Below are 16183 nucleotides of genomic sequence, written 5' to 3' on the forward strand. Positions count from 1 at the left end.
AGCAGCCCCCCTCTGCTCTCGCCTCTGGAAAAGGGAGAGGGAAATGGTCCAAGCCATGCCTGACAGCAAGTGGCAACAGGAGGCCTTCATGTCACTTAGACGTATCTGTTTGTACCTCTGGAAGTATGGTGAGAGCTCGGTGGTGGTGAGCTCACTCCATCCAGCCACGTCAAGTATTGTGACAGCAGCACAGACTTCAGTCTGGGTTCAGACATAACTGCCTGGGCCACCAGCTGCTTACCCAAAGACCTAGGTCTTCTTGGAAGCCTGTCCTGCCCATAAGCTGCTCTTGTCTACTGAAGTCTGCAGAGGTGTCTCAATATTCAGAACACCTCTTCCTCCTCTGCACATCCTAAAAACAATAGACTCAGAGTGGGATGCTGTTTCTCCACCCATAATTAAAGCTAGTTCAGACTCTTGTTCTGGAAGAGTTCCTGCTGCTGCTGGGCTCCCAGACTTCCTATGTGGTATCCTCTTACCCACATGGGCTGTAGTTATGCTCAGATAGTTCTGCCTGCGCTACAGGCATCACGTGAAAGCAGCAGAACAGACATGAATGTCCCACATTGTGCTCCTGCGTCCATCTCTTTATTTTATCTGGGTACTTTATAGCTGTGTGAAGACACCACATTTCAGTCTTTCTCCTCTCCCACCACATCACCAAGGTAGCATATGCACTATTTAAGTAGCAATAGGCATAGAGCTTCCTTTTAATCATCTCCTAGCTTTGCAGACCATAGGATTCATATTTCCTTCAACAGCACTAAAGTTTGGAGATATTTGCTCTCAATGAGTACTGTTTCTCCCTTAATTACCCGAATGCCAGAGCTGGAGGTATAACCAAGACAGTTTGATTATCCAGTTCTCTCTGGAAACTCGTGGAAGGCAATAATGGAGACTGGTATCTGGACACATTTCAGGACTTTTATCCAATTTTGAGGACCATAAGATGAAGCACTGTGATGTTCCTGGCAATAACCCTTCCTCTGCTATGGCACCCTGTGAGTACCTGTTAATAAATGTTTATCATACCCCACGGAGGGGAAGGAATTCCATTTTGCAAATGGAAAAGGGAAGTCATTCACCCAAAACAGCACAAGGGAATTATGTTAAAGCCTGGGACCGCATTTCCAGGTTTCTGATGACCTAAATTATATTTAGACTTGTCTTCTCTCTGAACACCTAATGCAGGATCTTTATTATCCAAAAAGAGGTGTTTGGAGATAGTGAATAAGTGCACTGCATGTAAAGCTAGGATATTGCTGTTACTGGTACTCACAAGGCAGGCAGGCACTGCAGGAAGTCCTCTTCCTCCCAAAGTATGGTTGTATTTTATTTATTACACAGAGTCCCTGTATTTCAGGTTTAGCATCCTTTGACAGGAGTTTTGTACATGTAAGACTTTACTGTTAGATGCTAATAATTTATTATTCTACAAATCTATTTGGCTAACAAGAAAGAAACCAAATCATCCTGCAGAAGATATCACAACATTAGATATCCTCTCCTACCCTCCCTTCAAATTATAAACTGCCACCCTGATCATATTCCAGGGTGGCTGACATCTTTCATCTGTTCTATGTTATTAAAACCCCTTAGCAAGTGGAATGAAAATTCCTCTGTGCTATGTATAGCACCGTGTGTACAACTATCCACGGCTGGGAGTACAGGCTGGGTACCCACACTTGGATCTTTATGGTTTGGGTTTTGCAAGCCTTTTTTTCTCCGTGCCCGCCAAGCCTCCGGCTGGCCAGTGGCATTGGCACTCTGCAAGAAGCCTGCCGCTCTCCTTTCCTGGCAGAGGTTTCACAGGGTTTCAAAGTCTCCTTCCACTGCGGTTATTAAAGGCTTTTGTTTATCTTGTGAAATCTGCCCCGTGAATGCTGACACTGACTGAAGTGCTGGGAGAGTTTCCCTGACTCTTCCTCTCGCTGTCTCTCACGGGTCTATTCCCATGAAAATGATCTCAGGTGTGCTGTGCGTCATCAGTCTGCCCCGGGCGCTCCCTGGCTTACTGGCAGGGAAGATGAATGCGCTGTTTCTGAAGCTGTGCCCGTAGCCGGGTGCTCCCCCTGGCTCTGCGCTGTGAGGAACCATCCCAGCGGCTCCGGCCGCGGCGGGCTCCGGCTGTCCCCAGGCACCCGCCGCTCCCCAGCCGCGCGGCCCAGCAAAGGGCTCCCTGCAGGAGGGCAGCTAGGGCTCTGCAGTACCATCCGAAACCCATGTGCACTGCCCGGGCAGCATTTTCCCAGCCTCTGCCCCATCCAGCCCTGCAGGGATGCAGCCTCTGACGGGAAAACCGAATCCTCCCACGATGAGCTCTCCTTCAGCACGTGACGCTGACTTTCCCTTCTGGATGAGAAAGGATCTCAAGTCTGTAGGGCTGAGGTGTTGGCGCACCTTCCAAGGGAGATCCCAGCCAGATCCTTGGCAGATTCCAGCCAGATCCCTGTGTCCCTGCTGCCACTGAGCAATGTAACCAGGTGTTTACCTGGACAAGCAGAGGGTTAAGCTTGGTGGCAGGGTGAGATGCTTATGAGGATGGTGGAGGAAAGGGCAAGCCCAGGGCTTGAGTGCCCTGAGCTCCCTGTAAACTTAAACATATGTGATGGCACACGTCATGATGCTTAGGAATCACCAGTGCTGTCCCCACCAGGAAATTCCACCACACCACCAACACAATGATTGGCAGCGCAGCCACAGCAAGGGGGCTTTATTGTCTGTGATTGATTCACTAAACTGTCCTCTCTTCCACAGGAAGTTGAGCTCTTCCACCCTCACCACCAGCAGAGCCAGGTCTTATGGGTGGGCTCCTGTTGCCAGCTGGGGGAGCAGCAGGCACCAGGCCTGGGTCTGAGGCTCCTACTGCAGTGCTTCCTTCTGCGCTTAAAGCCTGGGGAAGGTTTCAGCAGCGCCTGGCTCGCTTTCTGAGAAAACAAGGAAAGAGAGCTTTACCCGAGACCCTGGGAAGCCCGTGTATTTTCATTGTATTTTAATTTTAAGAGATTGTCTGCCCCGCCCAAGATTATCTCATGGGAAAGAAAAGCCTGGCTCGGTGACTCGTGGTGAAACTTGTCCCCGAGCCAAATTTCTTTGCACCTGATGTTCCTCCATAGCAGCAGAAACCAGAGTATTTCAGTTCACAACACTGCCCTAGGGGTAGTGCTGGGGATAAGGGGTTGGAGGAGGGAGGATGGGACCCACACCTCCTGCTTCTCCAGAACAAGTCCTGCAAGTTTGGATGCCGAGCAGCTCAGTCTGGGAGCTGGAAAGGGCATGGTGTCACCCTGGGAATGAGGATCACGTGGGGCTGCAGCAGAGGGAACCTGTCTCAGGGATAAGTTGAGACATACCCTGCCCTCTTGTGCAATAGGTCTTTGCAAGTACAATGCTGTATTTACACGGTGGGAACGGGGAGCCCAGGGCTGGACTCTGCAGAGGCATGAGTAAGCAGCTTCCAGAAGGCCCAGGTGCCAGCTGGGCCAGATCTTTGATTCCTTTTCTGGGAGCAGATGCAGACTAAGTGCTGGGTCTCAACCAGCATTCTCCAGTACAGGAAGGACAGTCTTAGAGCCATATTGTAAAGTTCAAGTGGATTCTTTGGATAAATGCTTTATCTCCCAGGCTCACTACAGGGTGATTTAGCATGGTCAAAGAGAGGCAGTGATGTAAAGCAGACCCAAGGTGTACAAGCAGACCATGAGGCCAAGGACAGCATCCTGGGCAAAAAGGACTCCCAGCAGAATGGAAGAGCAGCAGTCCAGTTAGCACACAGGCTATGAGAGGACAACATTCCTTGTGGTGACAGCATCTGTTTGAGCAGTACCTCTCCTCCCTTATGCTCTTCTGGTGTTCCCATGTTGCTCTTTGAGAGACTGCAGAAAGGACCATGGGAAAGGACCAATCTAGCCAAAATTAGGGGCAGGAAGGCATTAAAAGCAAAGTTGAAGCAGATTACTTAGCTGCCACTACAGCTGAGAAAAGTCAAACCAGACCTTGATTCCAAGCTGGACCTAATTGGTAAATAACTTTAAACTTTGAGCAATCTGAAGGAAAAAGCCAGTTAGCACCTGAGGATTAAATTGGGGAGTGTTAAGAAAGTGATAAGGTTGTTAATGCAATCACACCCCTCTCAGGAAATGGGGGGAGGATGCTATTCCGAGGTAATTGCATTTCAGCAGGGTTCCTCCTGCTGGACTCATGTCAGCTCCTGATCTGGTAATAGTTCAGCCTGTCCCTTCAAAGTAAATAGGATGTAACCTATAGGGCATAAAGATCCCCAGAAGGACTTTCAGACTTGCCCTTTTGGTGCTGGAAGGAGGATGTGCTGAGTCAGCTGAAACTTGGTATTATTTTGGGGTTTAATTCCCAGTCAGGGTTCAGCAGAAGCTGAGGAAAGTGCTGCTAGCTGAAAACCTTTTTGGCACTGGTAAGCCCATTTAGGGTGCGATGCCTACAGAAAAAGGAAACTAGAGGGTCCTTTCCATACTGTGTCCCTACTGTTGCTGACATCCAAGCTCAAGTTCTTTGGAGATGGCAGCTGAGAGTGGCAGTATGCACACTGGCTTCATGTGGGTTTACAAAACATGGTGTGTACCTGTGCTGAAGTACTTGTACTTGTGCTGGGTCTCAACCAGCATTCTCCAGTACAGGAAGGACAGTCTTCCTTATCAGTTCCTCTGCTGGATGCAAGGATATGCAGGAGTCTGCTATCCAGGATCCAAGTCAGAGCCCTGAGCAAGAAAGAAGGTATTAGAGAGCTCCTACTCTTAGGAATGTTGGTGCTTTTAGCATTTGATGCTGAGCTTTGAGCTACGGAGCAAGTCAGATCAACCAATCATAAGGATCCTTTTTGGCAGGAAAGTAAGTAACATTTGTGAGGAATTGTGCTGGCCTAGCAATGGACTGGGCTAGCTTCACCCAGCCTGCTGGGGTGGTTTGTGTTAGCAACAGTCTCCCAGGAACTCCTCTGTGCTCTCAGCAGCATCTGAAAATACAGGTTGGTCAAGCAGCACTGCAAGGCAGAAACAAGCCCAGACTCTACCTAACCCAGGTAGTAGCACAGATCCAGTACTGCACCTTAAGAGGTTGAGAACAACGCTTAAAGATACCTCAGGTGGGGTTGGTAGGAAACTCCATATAATGAGATAGATTCACCCCTCACACACACACCCAGGAGTTCAGCTTTGTTCAGGGATTTCAGGCAGTTTTAGAGTGCTTATTGTGCATATGACAGGATATGGCTCAGTAGAATGACTCACTCCTTGTAAAGTTAATTCACACTTTGTTGCTATTTCCATTCACAGGTGCTTCTGTAAGATTTAGTGCCAGGAAGCTACAGAGCTGGGAGCCAGCTTCAAATACTCCCACAGGTTACTTTACATCTAGTAAACAGCAGACTGTAGAAGGACAGTGTGATTGCGGACTTGGTAAACAACCATGCCCCCTTCCCCCCCAAAAATCCTAAAAACCTCAACAACCTCTGCACAAGCTGTCAAATAATGTTTTATTTGCAGTAATTTTCCCTTCTAATTTCTGAAGTTGCTCATTACCTTTGCTACACCGGGTTTTTTGTCCATTTTTCTTTCCTAGCTCTCTGCTGAATCACCACACTCCTCCCTCAGTAAACTCACTTTCCAGCCCTCTCACTCTCAAGCAGGTATGGGGTCCCCTATCTGGACCGGCAGGAGCCCTGACCTGTCTGTAATACTGGAGATAGGGCTAGAAGGGTTAGTCCTGTGAGCTGTCTTGCATAGAGCCTTTGCATCCTATGTGGCACAGGCAAAATTTTTCAGCGCTTGAGCAGTGTTTAACTACCAAGGTAAGTTAAGTGAAGCTGGTCGCTAAATTACCCATCAGACTAATGACAGAGCAGCATGCTGTTAATTAAGGCTCCAAATGCAAGTCCTATATGGGCTTGGCTCAGTGAGTGCTGGGAGGGCCTCCTGATTGGTCCCTGGATGGTGGCTTCTGGAAGCCACAGAGAGGCATTGAAAGCCTTGGATGTTTGCTATTCCATCCCCCTCAGCAGCCTCCATGCTGAGTGGTTGCTGAGGTAGAGAAAGATTAACTGAGGTAACAGAAGGAACCTGGAAAGTTTCGGCTTTGAGGGGCTTTTTACTACTGCTGGTGGGGCTTAGGACGTGGAGTGAGAAGTGGAGCTATTTCCCTGTTATGCTTATTGTCAGTAAAATCAAGTAACTCCTACATATTAAAGCCCAACTTAATTTGCACTGACAAAATTACAGACACAAAATGTGGACATTAAAAAAAATTTATTTAAACAAATTTTAGACACAATCACATAGGGAAAAAGTAGCTCTCAGTACAGTTTTTTTTTTTTCCCCAGAATGAAATAACCCCTGTTTCATACCAAGCTACTGCAGGACAACCCTTGCCCTCCTCAGCAGGAAGGAGGCTGGTGTTCTTTCCACCTGTGGTTTGCCCCACAAGGATATGGCATGCTCTTTGGCAGGTCACACCACAGCCCTTGGTCTCACAGGCTAAAGAAATGTGTAAAGACCCAACAGATAAACTGAATTAGTGATACAGCAAAGGTGCCTGTACTAGTGGGATGTACATACAGGGATGCATTGCTGAGTGAGAGCTTTGTCAGGAAGTGGTGTCCTATTAGACCCATGTCAGACATGTCACTTTTAGTTACTATCTCTGTGCTCACCATCTCTCAGGACTCCTCACTGGACTCAAATGGCATTTCAGTTGGAGGGGTCCTTTCAACATTCAGCTCATTTTGCTGCACCATCCTTTTCAGGTCTCTGAGCCTTACCCTAGAAGCAGTTCCAAGGCTGTGGGCCACTCCCCATCAAGGGAAGACTTCTCCACCTCTTTCATCCTGCGATACTGCCCAGGGAGACAGCAGTCCTGTCTCCCATCCTGGGAACTACATAAGCTGCACTACAAAACCAGACAGCTGTGAGAGCTGTTCACAGGCATTTGTTTGGAGACAGACTGCATTACTCACATTTGCCTTGCTACAGGCTCACTAGCTCACCTAATCTTGTTTTTGGTCTAGGGCAAACCATCCACAGCTATTTCTCTTTCTGTCACATTACTCCAGAGCATCCCCAAAGTGATGGGCTGCAGCCAGATGCAGAGAACCCCCTGAGTATTGAAAGCACTGCTTGACAGGCCTGTCATGCTCTCTCCTACATAAACCAAAATGAAATGTCTCTGCAAAAGAAGATTTAGAAATTGATGCAAGTTCTGTAATAAAATATAATAAAATGTGAATAGACTGTCAGGGATATTAATCCCCTGAGAAACAGGTGAGAGAGGAAGGGAGTGAAACAAAAGGAATTATTTTCTCCAGCATAAACTTCATGGATTTCCTTTGCTTTTGATTTTAGCAGATCAAGCAGTGACTTTTAAAAAAGGGAAGCATAACAGAAAGAAGCCCTGAGTCCTCTCTTCCTGTTCTGCAGCCTCAGAAAGAACAGTACAAAGGTAAATTCTATTCTTCTGTGCAGAACTGAAATGGAGGATTTTACTAATGAAGTGGAACTCTCTCTCACTACAACCCACTCCTTTTGATTCAGAACTGAATGTATGGACAATATTACTTTGACATTCATATCACTAGCAAAATTTTCAGGTCCCTAAAAGTTTCCCTGCAAATTAGCATCTCAACTAGGTAGAATCACAACTTTCATTTAATGACATTCATTCTTCTTTCCTTCTCCATTTACCTTTCTTCATTCTATCTATCTTTCTCCTTTCTACTTGCTTTCTTCCTTCTCTCTCTATCTACATTTGACGCCCTGGTAGTGTTATAAACCCTTACTCTCTGCTAGATAGAGCTACTCCTCACTGTTCCTTACCTCTTCCTTCTTTCAAAACACCACACACACAAAAGGCCTTTCCAAGTTGGTGCCCAAGTCCACAACTATCTCTTAGGATAGGACTATAACACTGGCACCCAGTGGACTAGAGAGTCCTCTCAGAGAAGTTTTTGCTCAAAGTATTACTGTAGCTCCCAGAGCATTTTCTCCTCAGCTTGCTAATGGCCTTTATTCAGGAAATACCTTCTCTAGAGTACTCCTAGTACAGGCCCTTTAAGAAAGAGTACTGCTTTTTCACAGCCAAGTGAATTCTACCTGTTTTGGCAAATGGAATCAGAGGGGGAACCCAAGTCTCATGCTACAAACTCTGCACCCCATGCCTGACCACATAGCAGTTGCATCTAACTGCCCCTGCCCTACTCTCTGCCACGCCTGTAAATCAACCAAACTACAGGCTGATTTCACAAGTCCCTCATGTTTATTTTGCTGCATCAGAACTCTGAAAGTGTGTGAGCTTCAACCAGAAAACTGGTAATTTTGAACAATGTAAGGAACCTGCCTGTTCTGGGGTATGGAGTCTTGATGTACTAAAGGCTCACGTTAGTCTGGGACACTACAGACATGTCCAGCAGGTATTATAGCTGCCTGGACCATTCCACATCTCAGCACAGTGGAAATCTAGTTCATGTCTCCTAGGCATCTGATACTGTACCCAGCAAGAGACAGGTTTCCAAGCCCAGCAGCTTATCATACCCTCCTTGCTGGGGCCATAGGAGCAGTCACTCCAAGAAGGTGCAGAGCCAATACTGGCATTGGGTGTTTCTTCTCCCCTCCCTCAAAGCAGCTTCAGACAAAGCAGAAGAACTTCTTCCAGCGGCACTTGGAGAGAGTCTTGATGCCTTTGGCAGTCATCTTCTTTTCCTGACGGGCCTTGTGCTCAACACCGCTGACAATGGCCATGTCAAAAACTTCTTTAAGGTTCTTCTGAGTCAGTGCTGAGCATTCCAGGTAGGCTTCAGCCCGGATTTTGTCAGCTAGACCTTCTGCCTGAGGCCGGGGCACGGGCTTCACGTGGTAGCGATCCAGGCTGATGAGGACATTGACATCGTCCCGCAAGTCTGCCTGTGTCCCCACGAGCAGCACTGGTGCCCGGGGGTTGTGAGTTCGTATCTCAGGGATCCATTTCTCTGTAATGTTTTGGAAGGAGCTTGGGTTTACCACACTGAAGCAGACAAGGAAGACGTCGGTGTCAGGGTAACAAAGAGAGCGCAAACAGTCAAAGTCCTCCTGTAGAAAAGGGAGGGGAAAAAACAATCTTCACTGGACTGCTCTTCAATCAGCATGATGCTGCAGTAGCTTTTCTACAAGTTAACTAGGACAGCATCAGAGGCAGGGCATTGTACTGACTTTGTGGCCATGCCACATTTCAGACACAAGTTTCAGAGTTGAGGGCGTCTGTCATTCACTTGTCTGTGACTGCTATACCTGCAAATGGCTGGTGCTGGACCAGTGCATTTCCTTTCTTCCCAGTTAACCACTGCCCTCCTCAAAGCCTGAAAACAATCCCTGTCCCACAGGACCAGAGCCGACAGCTGCATTGATAGAGCTTACCTGTCCAGCAGTGTCCCACAGCTGAATCCGGACTGGGGCTCCATCCACAAGAACCTGCACTGTAGCAGAAGGAGAATAAGGATGAGTCTAAAGCAGCTGGCCAGCATGTACACACGTACACTCCTACAGGCTTTTCCTGAGCACTCTGGTTCATACCCTGCTGAACAGACTCACTGAAGTTGCTCACATCTCCCAAACCTCACTAAGACTGTTAAAACTTGCCCCGGAAAAAATGAAGAGAGCTGCAGCAGACCAAATTTTGTTAGCTCTCAGGTGTTTTGTGTTCTTCTCCAGAATTTCGAAAGAATAGCTCCATGTTTCTGGACAACTGCACCTCTAGACAAGAAGAGCTCTTAGCCAAACAGTTCCCTGAGAACCATTTGTTCTTCTTCCACAACCCAAGAAAAAAGATAAGGATAAAACCAGAGAACTTCAGCAAGTTGCTCCTATCTTCTTGGCCAAGCAAATTCAAACCATCTCCATCAAACAAGCTATTGGAGATTTTTGTCATCCAGACCAGAAATTTGACCTTAAAAAAAAAAGGTTATATGAGTGTCCTAGCTAAGGAAAACCCCACCTTTTTAATGAAGAAACTATTAAGGAAACAGTGATGTGTGAAATCCCTTTCAGAGACTATCCACACACTGAAAAACTGCTGAGTTACACATGTAAGGTTTGCTCCAATTTCACTCCCTAATCACAGTAAGCCTTCATGTGGTATCAGCTGACTCAGACTGAGGACTGGCAGGACCTCTGATGGCAATCAGGAATGAAACTGTTAGATGTTTAAGTGCATAGACACCACAGAGATTGGCTAGAAACTGAGGAGAGGGAAAAGGGGTCGTGGAGCTGGAAATTACTTGAAAGTCCCAACAAGATGGATGGGGCTGTGCTTGGGTGAATAGAGGCAGATACCATGGCTAAGGTGATTATGGCTGGCACTTGATTTGAACTAGCGAAACTTCACTGTTGCGTGCAGGAATGAGGCTTTATTATCCTTTTTGTTTAAAAAAATGAAAACCAAACCAAAAAGCCTCTCAAAACCCATAAACAAACAAAAAAATCTCCCAACCAGATGCAGGATCAATCTTTTGTGGTTATTGAAGTAATTAGACAAGAGAGAAGTGACAGAAACAAGAGAGTTTTAACACAAGCTTTTGAAGGAGAGCAGTCCTCCCTGAAAGCAGTCTGGGAGAAAAAAAGGGACACACGGACAAAAAGATGAAGTTTGGTAGAAGACCAGGACTGGAAGAAAAATGAAGGGATGGGTGCGTCCACCACAGTGCCACTCCTTGCGGCGTAGCTGAAAGTCATTGCTTCCGTGTGACTGGGAAACAGTTGGGTTGTTACCATATCTTTGCCCCAGAGGAGGAAGAGAAACCTGTTCCTGATCAAAGAACCTGCTAGATCCTGACTTGATCTTCAAGGCAGCAGGCATTTGACTTTCTAGTATCTGGTTTTCTCTATTTCACAAATGCATTGAGAGAAGGAATTAGCATCTCTGAAATGTCTTGCCATCTTCAGAAGAAACTCACCACATATATTACCTACTGCTCCAGCATTTGCACAAAGTTTCATCCCATCTGCTGCTAGCTTGAGCTACACTAGCAACTCTGCAACAGCCCTCCCAATACCGCCCTCACGAAGGTCCACGCCCTCAGGATGAGGATGGATCACGGTACAATAGCAAAGGGGCTGGCAGAACAGGACAGCCTGGTGGAGAAAGGTCACCGGGTACGCATTACACTTAAGGCTGCTCTACCTGGCAGCGACACCCAGCAGGAGGTAGCAGCCAGACAGATGTAAGTGGCTGGGTCACTGTCCCAGAGACGTTCCTCTGATAATGCAACACCTTCTCCTATCTTGCTATTGGCATCACAGCCCCGTGACCAGGATTAAGGTTAGAATTTAAACTGCTCAGATCTGCTGGCAATTTCAATGGCAGGTGTTCCCCCAAAGTGGAAGGAATTGAGTTGAAATTTCTGAGCTGGATCCTGAAGCATAATATGTGAATCCAGGAAGGGACTTTCTTCAGGCTTATCCGGGGTAAGAGAGTAGCAGTGGGATGGGAAACTTGTCTGTTTTTCCATTTCTTCCCAATAAGCAGAAAGCGAACTTCACAAGACACATTTTTAATGTTTTTGATTTCTATCAGTTACAAATCCTATGAACCTCTGAAGTCAGACTTAGTACTGGGACATGCACTGGGGTTAAACCCATGTGCAGCTACCTTCAAATTACCTGCTGTTAATCAAGGAGTCTCTGCACTCACCTTCACCTTTCTGGGCCATTTTATTATGGATTTGCCCTTCCAAAAATGTGCAGTCTAATAACTATAGTATTTTGAAGCCTCTCTTAGTCTAATCCATACACACATGACAAAGAGAGCAGAGAGAGAAGTAATCTTTCCCTTGGAGAACTCATGATTCCTTACATCTGTCCACAAAGGGCTTCTGGACCGTGAACAGCAGCATGTTCCCAGTTCAGTTCCTTGAAGTGACAGTGGAATACCTTGGAGAAGGTCAAGGTAAATCAACATCTCAGAGTGAGCAACTGAGGGGGGACATTCAGACAAACAAAACACTCCCTCTAAGCACCCCTAAGACTATGACACATTAGATGCTTCATTCCTGGTCTGACTTGAGCACATCTCTAATCTACCAATCTATGTTGTCAAGTAGTGCTGTGTTTCTTCACATCAAATGAAGATAAGAAATCTTTCAAAGGGCTTTGTATTCTCCTGGGGTTTATATTAGAAATTGGAGCCCAAAGGAAGAGGAGTGTAGAACAAGAACAAAGATCGCATTTACAAAAGTGGAAACTAATGAGAGCTCATCAGCTTGCAATTCTAGCCAGACTTATAAAGCTCGTCAACTTTTTGACAACCTCTGTTCAATGCTAACTTCACCAGACATGGAGGGAAAATGATGGTTTTCCTGAGTATCAGTTGAAGCTAAAATCACAGCGTTACACTATAGGCTATTTCTGAAGCTAAAATCACCACAAACAATAAAAATACTTAAGCCCCCTTCTATTTAGTCATAACAACATCACAAAACCAGAAAGGTGAACCAGTTCATAGAACTTGCAAATCAACTCGATATAGTTGCGGAACGGAGGACCTCCACCTGCTAAACCTCGCAAAACGTCGGAGGGACGAGTCCCAGAAATCCTCCGGGGCTGTGTGCCCGCAGAGCCCCCGATGCGCAGCCCCGCACGGGCAGCCCGTGGCCCCGGGAGCGCTCGGCTCCATCCACCCCGGGACCCCGCTCCTCCCGATGCCGAGGTTTCTCTGCTCTAGACTGGATCCTCCCGGCCGCCCCACGCCCCGCGCAGCCCGGGCGGGCACCTACCGGAGAAGGTGTCGAGGGCGGTGGGCTGGTACTCGTCGGGGTACCCGTTGGTGGTGTAGCTGACCACCAGGCTGGTCTTGCCCACGGCGCCATCGCCCACCAGCACGCACTTGATTCCCAGCTCCGGGCCGCTGCCCCGGGGTGGGCTGTGTCTCCGTAGGGCGGGCGCGTAATCCAGGAGCTCCTGGGGAGGCATGGCAATGGCACTGACGGTGGCACCGCGGACTCGTCAGGGCTCAGCGCGGGGAGCGGCGCGGCGGGGCCGCTGCCATGCTCCTGAGAGCGAGCTGCTGTCGGGGCTGCCGTGCGGGACTACCCTCTCCAGCCCGCCAAGCTTCGCTCCTCATCACTACACCTGCCACCCTGCGCACAAAACCAGCCCCTATTTCCCTAGTCCCGCCCTGTCCCGCCCCGCCGGGAGGCGGCCGGGTCCAGCCCTGCCCTGCCGGCCCGGCCGCCTCCTCCCGCCGCCGTCCCGCGGGCGAGGGTCCCGCTGCGGCACCCCCGTCCCCCGCGGTGTCCCCCGAGCGGCGCGTGCCCTCGGAGTCTCGCAGGTGCCACGCCGTGAGCTGAGCCGCGCACACACGGGAAAGCCGCGCTACATCCAAGTCGACCCCGCTTCCTTTTCGAAAGAAGCAGCTCCACTGTCCCATTTGGGGCATCTGTGATTTCTGCCATGAAATCGGGACAGAAACAAAACCAACAGTGCTGGTCAATGTTGTGAAAGACAATACAAAACAAATGGTCAAAAGTCATCACATCTGTTAACAGTGATTGCCATTACTGGGTTCCTCGTCCAGCCAAGCTGTTGCTACCCGCTGGCAAATCCCACAAAGTGTATTTTCCCAGCTGCATGGACAAGTGCCGGAGTTCCCAGTCTGCTGCCTGTTTTTCATATTCACCTCTGGTAGCTCACACACCACACTGTGCCCTTAGCAGCTAAGAAGACGGCTCCATCCCTGCCCTCAGGAGCTCACTTCTAAAGAAGTATGACTAAACAAACAGAGGAGTGGGAACACACCACTTAAAAGGAGAGATACAGCCACACTATCTCAGCCATGATTGCACACCAGTGTAGCACTTCCAAGTGATTGGAAACACTGGAGGAAAATATTAATTCCTGCAATAGCCAATATTGCAACATTAGCTTTGAATGGCGAGCTGCTTCCTAACGGAGGGGCTAAACTCAGGCTGTCAATGAACAGCACTCATTTAGTTTCCATGGTGTCCTTCATGGTTCTCTCAGCAAGGCAGACCTGTTTGCACTAGGCAGGTTTGTCCTGCAAGCAGCTGCTGATTAGCAGTTCATGGGTTTGTCTTGCTGTAGTTTGCATCCATGCTGAGAAGATACAAAGGTGTTTCACCTACACTAATGTTGAACTTGAGAAGAAATCATTAAGTCAGGCACTGTCTAGAGTTCTTTTCCCTGTGGTTGACACAAAGTCATAAGCACTACAACCCTTCAGGTTCAGTGGACAAAGCACGTCCGCTCTCTGGAGACAGCCTACAAGCTTCCTGGGAACTGCAAGAAGGCTTTTCCTCTGCAGTTTTCTCTAGCAGTTTGCTTTAATCAACTCCTTATGTGTTTTTATACATAGCACAGACTTAAATTTCTACAGCTATTAAAAAAATGGGGATGGTATTAGAAACTAGGCTGATGCTAAAATATGTGCCAGATGGTCTTGCTAAAGCAAGTGGCTGCTATCTCAAGGGACTGGCTTGCATTAGACTGGCTTTTTCCAGTGCCATGCTCTTCAGTGCTAGTTCAGAGCCAGGTGACAGCTGAACTGCTCCAGAAAAGGCAGAATGTGCTGGGGCAAGAAATACTGCAGTGTGTGAGGTGTGGCAGTGCCTCCAATGGGACCAACAAGGACAAGCCACACTGCAGCTGGGACAGGCAGCACAGCCAGTGAGGATCTTACAAAGCTTTCCCAGTTCATTTCAGACACTGGCTTACTTTCTGTGAATTATGACATTTCCATTTAATCAGAAGAAATGAATGTAAATGAGGGTTATTCACCAAATTGTACACTGTTAGCAGGGTCAAGAGATGAAGAGTTGACAGTTCAAGCTCACTACTTGCTGTTTACTGAGGAATGGATCTCCCTTAAGATGATACACTGTTGCCCCACTCCAAGGATCCAGCCCTTTTTCTTATTCCTTTCCTAAAACCGCTCCCTTCTGGGACTATGCTCCTTTTTCCTTGCAGTTTCTGACAACCGTTGGTTGACACACACTTAACTTGTCAATGGGCTTAAGTGATTTTTAATCTATATTTAAACTAAGTGATTAAGCAAACAAACAGGGCCGCTCCCACGGATTTTTCTCAAGTCTTGCCTTGGTCCTGACAGCTAACAGAGAATGCAGGGTTAGTTTCACAATGCAGAGAGCAGTCAAATATTTGGGGTTTGAGATATATATATATATATATATGTATGTATATGTATATATATGTATATATATGGTGGGTTGGTTTGGTTTTTTTTTTTTTTGTTTGGGTTTTTTTTTTGTTTTTGTTTTTGTTTTGTTTTTTTTTTTTTTTTACAGCTGTGAGTTGGTTTTTTTTTTTTTTTTTTTTTTTTTTTTTTTTTTTTTTTTTTTTTTTGTAGTGGAAGTCTGTCCCATTCCCTGAGCTGCTGAACCAACAGCTCTGGGGACTGGCTCTGCCTATGTAGGCAGCAGGTACATTAGGAGAGCCCCATTGCAGGCTGCTTACCTGATGTGCTCCTCTGCCAAAATCAGCTGTGCCTGAGTGGGAAATACACAGTCTGCAAGGCTGTATTTGGCCTCACTCCCAGGAATTATAATTAGTACAAATTATGATGGTATTTCTCATGATGTGAACTCCTATCCACCAGGAATTAAGTGCAGAAGATCAAACTCTTTCCAGGCAGATCAAATACAGATTTCAGGTACTGTTAGTGTTTAGGCATTACTCAGCTGGGCTGCAGTATCTAGGCTGCAGAGAAAAGCTGCTCCATTAAAGTGTTTTACAGTGGAAATAGATTTCTATGTTTAGGCAGTGTGTGACTGTCACCACCGAACAAACTTTATACATCTGTACCAAGACCTGTTACTAAAACCCCGCTATTTGGAGGAAGACACTTCCTATTTTGCCCATTTCTATTAATTATAAGAATTCATCTCACTGCTGCTGTGGCAGGAGAAGTCCACTTATGGACAGTACATAAAACAATTTGGATGAGGAGGACACATGGGCTTGTCCCTTGTGGGAATGAAACTACCAATTAGCTCAAACTATTCCATATAATTTCCCTTCTGAAGTGCAGTGTGGTAATACTGGGAAATGGTGACACTTGGCTTTTTTTTTTTGCAGATAGTGGTCCTGACTTTCAATGGCTCCTGAGCAATGCTTGCCCTCCAACAACCTCGTATTCTATTCCTCTGACAACATTGTAT

General features: G+C 47.2%; 1 protein-coding gene across 1 annotated transcript; it reads right to left on the reverse strand.

The window, feature by feature from the left end:
- Positions 1–6258: 6258 nt before the first annotated feature.
- On the reverse strand, positions 6259–13092 carry RHOV (ras homolog family member V). Its single transcript, XM_066188055.1, has 3 exons — positions 12764–13092; positions 9411–9469; positions 6259–9086 (listed from the first exon to the last, which is right to left on the reverse strand). Exons 1-3 carry the CDS (start codon positions 12957–12959, stop codon positions 8646–8648), a joined length of 696 nt encoding a protein of 231 aa, XP_066044152.1. The 5' UTR covers positions 12960–13092; the 3' UTR covers positions 6259–8645.
- Between the last annotated feature and the right edge of the window lie 3091 nt (positions 13093–16183).

Source organism: Chamaea fasciata, unplaced genomic scaffold (assembly GCF_029207755.1).
Source record: "Chamaea fasciata isolate MVZ Bird 193981 ecotype frontalis unplaced genomic scaffold, bChaFas1.0.hap1 SCAF_7, whole genome shotgun sequence".
NCBI lineage: Eukaryota > Metazoa > Chordata > Aves > Passeriformes > Sylviidae > Chamaea > Chamaea fasciata.